The sequence below is a fragment of the Phyllostomus discolor genome, chromosome 3 (assembly GCF_004126475.2).
Source record: "Phyllostomus discolor isolate MPI-MPIP mPhyDis1 chromosome 3, mPhyDis1.pri.v3, whole genome shotgun sequence".
In the NCBI taxonomy this organism is placed as follows: Eukaryota; Metazoa; Chordata; class Mammalia; order Chiroptera; family Phyllostomidae; genus Phyllostomus; species Phyllostomus discolor.
Window position 1 is genome coordinate 54,940,198 of NC_040905.2, and position 12,589 is coordinate 54,952,786.

Sequence of the window (12,589 nt, forward strand, 5' to 3'; positions counted from 1 at the left end):
AGAGTTTACTTAGGTTCTCTAAATCTGTGAAGTATTTGAATTGAATCATATCACATTGGATTTGTGGTTTATTTATAAAAGTTTTAACTGCATATCATGATACTATATGCAATTTAAATAAAATGATTTTTTTAAAGAGGGGGAGAAAAACATCAATGTGTGGTTCCCTCTTGCGCAGCCCTCACTGGGGACCTGGCCTGCAACCCTGGCATGTGCCCTGACTGGGAATCAAACTGGCAACCCCTTGGTTTGGAGGTCTGCACTCAATCCACTGAGCTACACCAACCAGGGCTAAATAAAATTATTTTAGTATGATACTAATGATTTTTTTGATTTCCAGTTTTTAAGATGGGATAAAGATTTCATAGTGGAACAGTTTAATTGAAGTGCTTTTTATGCTTCAATAGTGGCTTTAAAGTATCTGTGTAGGTATTTAATGTTTTTGTTACTATGATTCACACTGATAATTTGAAGTAAACAATAAAGATAATTCAAGAAATTCTGAGTTTTAAGACTTCAGTTTTTTTCTAGATAGTCTGACACTTGTAACAGTGGAATATTTTAACACTTTTTGAGGATCTGTTGTTGAACAATTTAATTTCAATTTATAATCATAATCAAGAATTGACATGTTTTGCTTTTTATGTTGGAAGTTTGTAAGCTTTTTGGCATGGAGTCAGTAATATTCAGGAAACAAAGCTGGTTTTTTAATGTCTTTGTCTTGAACTTAATACCCATCTTAATCTTACATAAATCACACAGATGGAAGAATTAAAAATCACAAATATATCTTTTATGTATCAGTAAAGGTCTTTAGTTAGGTACATATTATAAATTAGTAATTGTGTAATGCCTCACACAACCTCTGTGTAGCACCTCTTGGTGAGTTCATAAGAGAAAGGGAATTAAATAAAATCTTTTAATCTTGATATTTTACATGAATCATAACAGGAATTTAAGAACTATCAAGTATACAAAATAGGGACTTCACTTAAAATTGTCCTTAATTTTGATGTGTAAATCTGCTCTGTGGCATAGCGTCACTCCTTTAGGTAATGAAGAATTAGCAGTTTTATATACTAAGGAAGTTCTATATATTACAAGTAGGTAAACTTCTGTCCTGGAATATCAAAATTTTGTACTGATCATATATTATTAAACTGTAGCTCTTTAAGGAAGTTATCATGATCATTAGTCTGAAACTTTTCCTTTTATATTTAAAAAAAACAGCTCTTAAAAGTTAAATTTACTCATAAGTAACCTCAAAGGTAATGGTTGAACTGAGACTGAAATTTTAGAGGAATGTAACATTGATTGCTCTTTTCCTTCTTATAACATGGTTTACAATTATGTTTTATCTATTAAGTTACAGTGCAGTTCCAATGGTTGAGTTTTTCATTATTTTATTTCAGTCTTATGCATAGATAAATGGGTTGATTTTTTAAAAAAACATTTTACTTATTTATTTTTAGAGAGAGGGGAAGGGAGGGAGAAAGAAAGGGACAGAAACATCAATGTGTGGTTGCGTCTCACTCTCCCCCTACTGGGGACCTGGCCTGCAACCACAGGCATGTGCTCTAGACGGTGAATTGAACTGGCGACCATTTGGTTCACAGACCAGTGCTCAACCACTGAGCCACACCAGCCAGGGCAAATGGGTTGCTTTTTAGAAGAAAATTAAAAATAATTAATTTGAGAAGTTTTAAGGTTTTCTTTTTTAGTAAATTAAGGAGTCAAGAATAACATTAAGCTTTTATTATAGCAAGCTTAAAAAATAGTTTTAGGGCCCTGGCTGGTATGGCTCAGTGGATTGAGCACTGGCCTGGGAACCAAGAGTCACTGGTTGGATTCCCCGTCAGGCCAGATGGCTGTGTTGCCGGCAAGGTCCTCAGCAGGGAATGTGTGAGAGGCACACATGTCTAAAAATAAATAAAGAAAGTCTTTTAAAAAATAGTCTTAGTAGTTCATAGTTTTGACTGACTTATCCATCGTAGATAATAAGTGTCTCAATGTAATATGAATGTTGTTTTTCTTAGAATGTTTCAAGTTAGACTGCAAGTACCAGAGGATAAGTTTGGATGACTAACATATTAAAAAATATAAAGCTATTTCATAAAAATTACTGTGTAGATTTGTTACCATAACCATTTGAAAATTCCAATCTGTTTCTCAGTATGCTTCTGTTTATATCAATCCATGAGACTTTTGTAGGCATAGATTGGTAGCAGGGATGATGCTAGAGCTACAGCCAGTCATTTAAGCAGATCATCTGGTAGTATGGTAGGTAGATATAGTTAAACTGAGAGCAGAAAAGTTAAAATGACAACAGGTATTATTTATTCCTCACAGGTTTGTTAAACAAAATTTGAGGAATTGAATTCAAATGAGTGTTTATGGAGTAGATCATCATAAGACCAAAGGTATTAGTCAGCTTCTTGATGAAATGGGACATTAGAACAGTAGCCATTAGCATCATTTTATTTTCCTGTTCTAGGGAAAAACACTAAAATGGAATAAAGTTTTATTTTCTCATAGGTACCATGTGCCTAATGTCAAATCTTGGTTCTTTAGTAGGTTGAGAAGTAATGAATTAACCATTTGTTTCCATTTGTCCGTCTTACTCTTCTTCTAAGTAAGGATTTGATTGTAATAAGTGTATCTTGAACATGTGGACAATCCTGGCAGTAGAGAGATGGGCAGAAACGGAAGAGGTTCATAGGTGAGATGCTTAGGCCATAGAACAAGTTAAAAACTGAGTAAATGAAATTTTTTGAGAGACTGAGAGTTAAAAATAATTGAGTTAAAAATGGAATAACTGGTTCAGTTATATGTAGTCATTTATAACCTCTGGTAGTATATTTTTCAAATATCATTAGTAACTTTATGGTTGCTATTTTTATACTAATCTCTTAATTTTTCCCCTTAGGTGGTATCATGGAAAACTTGATAGAACTATGGCAGAAGAACGCCTCAGACAGGCAGGCAAGTCTGGCAGTTACCTAATAAGAGAGAGTGATCGGAGGCCAGGGTCCTTTGTACTTTCATTTCTTAGCCAGACAAATGTTGTCAACCATTTTAGGTAAGTCTTTATTCCTTTTATGAGGCCATATAATGTAGCTGTTTTGCTGTACTATTCATAAAAATATCCGCTTTAATAAAGGTGAATGACTCAGTGACATTTAAATAAAAGAAAATGAGATTTGTTTTCAGTGAGATTAGATGTTGGATGCTTATATTTTTGTTTAAAAACAGTATTATTACTGGGCGTTACTGTGCTAATCCAATATAATTACCACTTTTAAAATATAAATTCTTTGAATTATAAGGAAACATTGAGTGGTAAAGTGGAAATACAGGGTAACAGAAAATACAGGAAACAGTTTTTAGAATTAAGATTCATTTTAGCCATATTGTTCTGAAACTGCAAACATTCGTTTCAATTAAATGGGCATGTAGATTTTCAAGTGCACATGTCAAAATCTGTATATATAAAAAATGCATTTACATATTTTTAAATTTTATTTTTATGGGAAGATTAAAAAATAGTGCCTATAGTGTAATTGATAAAATGTTTGTTATATACCCTTGATATTTAGATTTTAAAAGAAGCTTTAAGAGTACTGTCATACCACATTTTGAATGGAAATTATGTTCCTTGTAAATATTTCAAGAGATCTCCAAGCTGCTTTTAGCCAGAGAAACCTTATGAAAGTTGCTATTCATTTTTAATATGGAAAGTGAGAAATATCTGAGGATGGATTCACAAATAATGTAATGAATTATGTAATTGAGGTTCATAAGTATTATATGTATCTCATATCTAATGCATACATATATATTTGTAGAAGAAATAACCTTAAGTAATTAGCATGTGGTGAAGATATTCATTAAGTGGTATTTTAATGCAGTTAAAAGAGTATGAAAATTATGGATTTATAATTTGTTTATGGAACATGGCCATCAAAATTGTCTTTAAAGGTTTTTGTTATACTGTATTTTTTTCCTGTACAAATAGGATTATTGCTATGTGTGGAGATTACTACATTGGTGGAAGACGTTTTTCTTCACTGTCAGACCTAATAGGTTATTACAGTCATGTTTCCTGTTTGTTGAAAGGAGAAAAATTGCTTTATCCAGTTGCACCACCAGAGGCAAGTAAAACTTAAAAAAAAATCTTTCAAAACTTCATTATTTTACTTTACTAATGGGTTAGCTCTTGTTCAGTTTCTTGTGATGTTTATCTAATATAATTCAAGAAGTATCTGTTGTGTTATATTTTAATTCTGGTTGTACTGTCAGAGCAAATCTTTGACAACTTTTTCAAAAAAGGAAAGATAATTTTTCTATAATTTTGTATTTAAGTGCTTGATTTTTTTAATAGTACTCTATGGTGATAGCCTAACAAGTATGTTTGAATGAATGAGGAGTAATTAGTGATATTATAGTGCTAATGCTGAAGTTGCTGCAAGATTCTGTAATGGCTTTATATTAGAGAAAAGTCAATTTATATGTTCAATGTAGTTTATTTCGAATTTAATGATTATTCATATTGCTTGATAAAACATTGGTTATACGTTAAAAGAATTTCTGTAAATACAACAAATATAATACAGACATTTTCAGGCTTTGGGTATTTAGAACCTCAGTAAAAAGTAGTTTGAATGGTCCTGTTGGTTTTTATTGGCTTTCTCTTTGTGTGGAAATACGTACTTGATTTGACTTTGACATAAAGAGGTAACTCATTTTTGTAAATTATTATCTTATGGTTTTTAGCCAGTAGAAGACAGAAGGCGTGTTCGAGCCATTCTGCCTTACACAAAAGTACCAGACACTGATGAAATAAGGTATTTTTATGACATTCTCATTTATTGACATTTGAAATAGATGTTTGAAAGACTGTGATAATTTATTGCCTTTGGACCAGGAAAGCTTTGGAATTTGAAGATATAACATGCAGCAAGGTAAAAGTGCCTTTATTGTTGAGTCTAATGTTCTAGTACCCTATTGGGCTTTTCTGTTCAGTTTGTGGATTTGGATCAGGGTGGCCATAGTGAAGATGACAGGAAAAGTAACTTAGCTTTTATTAGACAATCTCTGACAAAGTAAGGAGAGTTTGGTTATATGCTATAATCCATTTTAATTTTTATTACTGCATGACATTTGTGTCTCAGCTGTAAATGCTACTCAAATGATTACTAAACTTCTGTTTTACATGATAGATGAATAAGTTTTACTAGTGGTATACGACTATAGAACACAGTAATTTTTTGTTTTTATTATTTCTATATAATTTGATAATTATGTTTTTAGTGTCTCCTATAAGCTATTTAATTTTGTAATAGAAAATTTATTACTGGTAAAATTTTAAGGCTACTTTGAATAATTTTGATTCTGAGTATAGAGTTTTTCATCAAAATCAACAAGGAGCATTTAGAATATAGTGATAACCTTGGGGGGTATTAAAATATTTCTGGAACTACGGTATTTAAAAAAACAAAGACTTAGGTATCTGGAATCTCCAAATGGGAATTTCATTTTTACATGAATGTCCTCAAATTCACTTTTTATTTCATTCTTATTGATATACCTTTAGTAGTGATCTAAGCTGGAAAACTCAATAAAAGAGAGAAGGGAGGAAATGTATATAATAAACAGCTGTAAACTACAAATTTAGGCATTTTGGATAATTTAATTTATCCAAATTTTTCCCAGTGGGATCATCTAGGACAGTAGTTCTCAGAGTACAATCCATGTAACCCTGTGTTTGGATCCTTGAGACCATTTAGAGGGCCCGTGACATCAAAGCTATATTTATAATAATACTAAGACATCATTTGCCTTTTTACCATGACATTTACACTGATGTCATGTACAAAGGCAATGGACAGTAAAATTGCTGGTGCCATAGCACAAATCAAGATAGTGGCATCAAACTGTAGTGTTCTTCACTGCCACACAATTGCAGTTAAATAAACAAAGGCAGTTTCACTCAAGATTGTTCTTGATCAGACAGTAAAAAGCTATTTATTTTACTGAATATCAACCCTTGGCTACATCTCTTTTTTAATATTTTATGGGATAAATTGGGATGTATAGTTAAAGCACCTCTGCTGTGTACCGAAGTTCAGTGCCTTGAGGAAAAACAGGGAGCTCAGAGCTGAACTAGCTGCTGCTTTTGTGCATACTGTTTTTACCTGAGAGAAAGAATGACAGGCAAACTGTGATTATTCAGACTCGAGTATTTTCTTTCTTGTTTTTTTAACTTTTTTTTTTTTTTTTAAGATTTTATCCATTCATTTTTAGAGAGGGAAGGGAGGGAGAAAGAGAGAGAGAGAGAAACATCAATGTGTGGTTGCTGGGGGTTATGGCCTGCAACCCAGGCATGTGCCCTGACTGGGAAATGAACCTGCGACACTTTGGTTTGCAGCCCATGCTCAAACCACTGAGCTATGCCAGCCAGGGGAGTATTTTCTTTTTAAAGAACAAAGTGATCTGTTACTTCAAGGGAAATAACTGACAGTTTTTCTTACTAATGATAAAATTTGAGCTTTTAATAAAAAAAATTAGAATTTTGAAAACCCTATATTAGGGTTTCCCTGCAATTAGGAGTTTGATGGTTTTCCAAATAATTAATGACTTTTTGATGAGAGTGGTGGCAATATTAAGGAATGTGATGTTTTGATAATGTATGTTTGTATCTGTAATATCTGCATCTATGTAGCTCAGTGAACCAGCATTTTCTTAATGATCAATGCATGATATTACAAAATTAGCACAGGTAAAAAAGATCCATTCAAAGTATGAGATAGACAAATAGTTGTCATTGGAATAGGTTTAGAAAGTTCATTGCTATACAGTTTTAGATTCTACATTATAGCTAACCTTCAAGAAAGGACCACTTTTGAGTTTTTGTTATAATATAATCTATAATGGTCCGAAAGGCTGTTAAAATATTTATCTCTTTCACAACTACATATTTGAATCCAGATATTCTTCATGTACTTTAAAGCAAAATATCAGATTGCAACAGATTAAAGGAAGAAACAGATATGAAAATCCATTGAGAATTGCAAAAATGGTAAAACAAGAGTACTCTTGCTAAATTTGTAAAAATTATAATTGTTGTTCATATTCTTTGTTACCATGTAATTGGCTATATTTTTAAAGGAATTAGTATATATTTTTAAATATTTTTATTTTAAATTCTAATATAATGAATATCAGATATAATCCATATAAATAAGAACCTTTTAAGGTATTAATTACTAAGAATAAAGGGGCCCTTAGAAACCTTCTCAAAATTGAGAATTACTGATGATTTAGGAAGATGAAAGTTTAAACAGTTTGAATTGTACACATTTTAATTTAATGATATAAATATGTATGAAGTTCTGAGTCTTTTTAAAATTTGCATATGCCTGTGAGGTTTTTTAGGTAAAAACATCTGAAGGTTGATAAGATTTAGCAAAGCACCTTAACTTCTTTTGGTGAAAAATGAAAAATAATACAGAATTAATCTTACAATTATATTTTGTGCTAGTGAGTCTTTTATTTTAATCTGTATTTTTGCACCATAAAAAATAGTATAGCATAACATATCAAAAGAAAAACTCAGATGACTGCTTTTGATAAATAAATGACACCTGTCATTTCTCAATTCTGTTATTTCTTTGTATGTACTCCCTTTTTACTCATTCATAACTATTTTATTGAATGTGTTAAATGTAGTTGGTTCTAGAAAGGAGTAGTTTACTTGGTTAAGTGGTAATTTCTGCTTTACTTTGGGCTATGAGCACAGGATGCATCATACAGATGATGTTTTATTGAGTTGTACTTTTGAAACCTGTGTGGTTTTATTAACCAATGTCAACCCAATAAAATCAATAAAATAAAAGTAAGCCTTTTAAAAAGATAGAAGGCAATCTTCTCTGTTGTTCAAATGGAGTACATCTAAAGTGTTGTGTCCAAGTTTTTTGTTCTTGAACTTGTCCAACAAACAGTGAAACTTTAGATAGTCTAGAAGAAAAGTTTTTTAGATTTACCTAATAGAACTTTGGTTTGTGAAAATTAAGGATGAAAGAAAAACTGGTAAGAAATATATATGACAGATATGGATATTGATACAGGACAATGGTAGCATCCAACCAATCTTGAAACCTTAAGTCCTCAGAGGCATTTGTTCAAGCCTAAAAAAGGAAAGTTGAAGGAATTACTGATGGTTTTATATTGATGACATATATAAACAACACATTCCTACTGGGATTGTGTTGAAATTGAAACCATCTAGATTCCATTGAAAAGAAACTAGGTAGTATATGCATCCCTGTACTCAGAAATTGATAACAAAAAATGTGCATGCGTCCTCATAATATATTATCCCTCGGTACCACTTTCAGGTAAAGAATGCTATACTTGTTGGATCATGTATGTCTGAATGAATTAAAACTTAATGTTTTTAATGAGAAAAGTGTTAATTCTTATAAGCAGCTGCGTGATAAGGCTAATTGTGCTTAAAGTAAACTTTTTCCAACACAAGTATATCTTTATATGTGAAATGAGTTAATTACTTTGTGTTTATAATTTTATACCTAACGTACCTTTGAAAGAGTAATACAATTGAGTTAAACTATCAAATTCAGTTTCCTTGGCGTTATACTCTAAAGAATGTATTAAGATACATAATTACTGCTTACGAAAATGCCAATTTGACTCTAACAATAATCCAGTGACATAGATAGTGCAGGTACCTTTATTACATCTATTTTTCCCATGAGGAAAATAAGATTCAGAGTTTTAATTGTAAAGAGTTTTACTTGTAGATAATTCTAGATACAGGACAAAAACCTAGGTACTTGGCTTTATTTTTATTTTAAAAATTAAAAAAGATTAGATAGAGGTGAAGAGAGGGAGCGAAACACCAGTGTGTAAGAGAAACATGGATTAATTACCTCTTGAATGCCCCCAACTGGGGACCTAGCCACCAACCCACTCATGTGCCCTGCCAGGGAATCCTACTGGGTGACCTTTCAGTTGACAGGCCAGCACTCAACCCACTGAGCCACGCCATCCAGGTACTAGGGTATTTGACTTTAATCTGTTGGATTTTTCCAGTATCATAGTGTCTCGGCAGTGTAGTACATGTCAAATTTCCATGATTAACAGTTTAGTTTCAATAACTTTATAATTGCTTTCAATAACTTTATATAACTTTTAAATTTATGATTCAGTTTCTTAAAAGGAGATATGTTCATTGTTCATAACGAATTAGAAGATGGATGGATGTGGGTTACAAATCTAAGAACAGATGAACAAGGCCTTATTGTTGAAGACCTTGTAGAAGAGGTGGTAAGTATTGTTCTGTTCTTTTCATTCTCAGAATTCTGATTTTTTTTTTGTAAAATTGTGAAACATATAAATCAGGGAAATCATCTGTGAATACATTTTTGTTTTTGAAATGCCTTCACAAGTACAAGGAATTTTTTATTAAAATGTATCCACTATTAGTAATTGCTATTTATTTGTAAAACAACATAGCTAAGCCAGCATGTTTTAATCCATAGCTGCCAATTTTCAAGTTTTCATGCATTTCTAAGTATCAAAAATGTATTAACATTTATGCTTATTTGTATTTCTTTTTGTTTTCTTAATCTTCTTCATAAATGGTATACCACTGATCACTGAATCTTAAATTTTTTATCTTCCAAATATATGTATCATTTTCTAGTAACCTCGGAAAAACTCAGTTATGTTACACATATCAATCATCACATGGTTCTACATTTTGAATATCCCCCTTGTTTTTATTGTCATCAAATAATACATTATTAGTAACAGTATAAGTAATTATGTTTGTGCATTTTTAAATAGGAGGTCAGCATTCCAGCAGCATTTGCATTTTAGAGGCAGTACTCACTGAAAGATAGCAAACATTATTTTACAAATTTGGAATCCACCCTTATCTTTCAGATTTTCCCAGTGAAATGGAATGGCATTCTGTTATCTTTTACTTTACAGTCGTTGAAGCTACTCTTTTTTTTTTTTTTTTTTTAAGATTTTATTTATTTATTTTTAGAGAGGGAAGGGAGGGAGAAAGAGAGAGAGAGAAACATCAATGTGTGGTTGCTGGGGGCCGTGGGCCTGCAACCCAGGCATGTCCTCTGACTGGGAATCGAACCTGCGACACTTTGGTTTAAAGCCTGCACTCAATTCACTAAGCTACACCAGCCAGGGTGCTACTCCTTTTTTTAAATTGTACCATGAACCTGGAAAGAAGCTGTGAAACTGTGCTTTAATTGGTTTCATAAAGGTGGCAGTGGAAAATATTTTCTTTGCTGTTAGTTGTCTTGTCTGTCTATACTGGCAGCCAGATATGTAGAAGTAAAATTTTTGAAGAACAGTGGGAGGAGTTAAGGAAATGGTATGATACATTCTATACTCATAGTCATATAGTTTAGTTGAAGAGCTAGGGTTAGAATACCTAATCCCTATATTAATATTCTGCATTCTACAGTAGGAGAAATATTTATTCCATTTTGGCAAGATGTGTTCAAGCTGAAGAAATTTACTCTGTATTGGTTTTACTACAAAATTTCCTTTTGTTTTTTAAAGATTTTATTTATTTATTTTTAGTGAGAGGGAAAGGGAAGGAGAAAGAGAGGGAGAGAAACGTAAGTGTGTGGTTGCTTCTCACATGCCCCCTACTGGGGACCTGGCCTCAAACCCAGACATATGCCCTGACTGGGAATCAAACTGGCAACCCTTTGGTTTACAGACTGGCACTCAATCCGCTGAGCCACACCAGCCAGGGCTAATTTCTTGATTAAAACTTTCATGTTAGATTTTCTTCTCCCTGCTATAATCCCCTCCCCACAATTATTCTGATTATTTAAAGGAATTACAGTATAGCTGAACTTTTCTTGAGCTTTTAAAATTTTGGATAAAATTTAACAAGATAAACTTGAATAAAGTTTAAAGTGAGTAAAGAAAAAAAATTACTCAATTTAACACAGGGGTGTCAAATTCATTTTCATTGGGGGCCACATCTGCCTTGCATTTGCCTTCAAAGGGCCGAATTTTAGGGCTATATAAATGTAACTACTCCTTAACAGTTGCACTGCTGGGTAGAAACAAGGCTTTGAAACAAGGTGCCGGGCCAGATAAAACAAAGGGAGAGGCTGGATTTGGCCCTTGGGCCTTGTATTTGCCATCTGTGATTTAACATAAAGAGACATGATCTAATGTCAATACAAGGAAAGAAAAAAAGACAGAAAAAGTGAGCAACTCAGTAGGAGTAAACAATGTGATGTGGCTGCTAGAAATTAATATAGTAATACTTTAATAGTGGCCTACTTTCAAGTTGCAGTTCTAAACAATTTTTACTCCAATATTCAAAATTGTCTTTCATAATGATCTTCACTGGGACATAGTTATTCTTTGTACATTGAAAAGCCATTTGGAGATTGCCTAGATTTCAGGCATTCAGCTGGTGGTTGAATCTAAGGAATTTCCCACTCTGAAATTCTGATTACTGTTCTCCAAGCACAATTAGACTTCTACGTCTTAATTCTAGAATGTAAGCCTGTAAGTTTGTCTGATTCAGTGATGTACACCCATTGACTGGAATAGTGTGTGGCATCAGTAGGCATTCAGTAAATGTTTGTTGAATGAATGATTGTCTCTCTGCCTATTCTTTTCACTCTTTCTTGACATTCCTGCCCTGCTAGACTGCCTTGTAAAATCGATTCATCTTTACCCACTCAACCTCAGGTGTTGCCCTTTCTTTCACAGAGATTTTATGTATTTCAAGATTTTCTCAGGCCAAATTGTTTCCTCTTGTTTTACTATAGCACCTTAATTTTATATTCCATTACATTATATAAAATTAACTTACTATGTAAATCTCTTCTGTAGAGATTTTGGGCAATGATAATATATTTTTTCAGGTAGTTTTTTTTTTCTTTTTAGCATACTGTTTTGTAATATCATAGGTACTTAGTAAATGTTTGATTCTAGTCTGGTTACGTATTTGATGAATGAGAACCAAATTGAGAGAATTAAATCCATGTTTACTTAGACCATTTTTCTACTCTTTCTTTCATTATTCAGTGATAATTCAGTACCAGGTACTGTGCTATATACTAGGACTACAGTTCAACATATATAGGGTAGGGCAAAAGTAGGTTTACAGTTGTTCGTATGGAAAGTGATACAATAATTAACTGTGTTCTGGGCACTCACTACTATAAACTACTTTTGCCCTACCCTGTACTTATTTTCAGTGAAAATTATGTGCCCAACATTGTGCTAGTGGTTGTGTTGGTAATAGGTACAAAGAAGCACTAAGAGCTTAAGAGGTTAATAGTTATTGTAACAGAATGAATAACACTGGAGGGGGGTGTATCCTAAATAGTGGGAGTGTCAAATAGAGTAAAGTAAAGTTCAAAAGATGAAGGATGCCTTTCTATTCAAAGTTCATATCTACATTTTAGGGACCTGGTGTCTCACTTCAGGGGTTGTATTTGAGATGGATCCTGCCTGGATGGTTTAGGTTTCAACCAACAGAAAGCATTGAGTGGGAAGGACATTTTAA

The 12,589-nt window shown here is 32.6% G+C and overlaps 1 protein-coding gene across 1 annotated transcript in view; it reads left to right on the forward strand.

Moving 5' to 3' along the window:
- Nucleotides 1–12,589, forward strand: part of RASA1 (RAS p21 protein activator 1) — a 116,371-nt gene that overhangs the window by 49,224 nt on the left and 54,558 nt on the right. Inside the window, exons 2-5 of the mRNA XM_028528630.2 lie at nucleotides 2,927–3,079; nucleotides 4,016–4,151; nucleotides 4,774–4,844; nucleotides 9,228–9,345. Coding sequence (XP_028384431.1) covers nucleotides 2,927–3,079; nucleotides 4,016–4,151; nucleotides 4,774–4,844; nucleotides 9,228–9,345 — 478 coding nt within the window. The remainder of the gene's footprint in view (nucleotides 1–2,926; nucleotides 3,080–4,015; nucleotides 4,152–4,773; nucleotides 4,845–9,227; nucleotides 9,346–12,589) is intronic.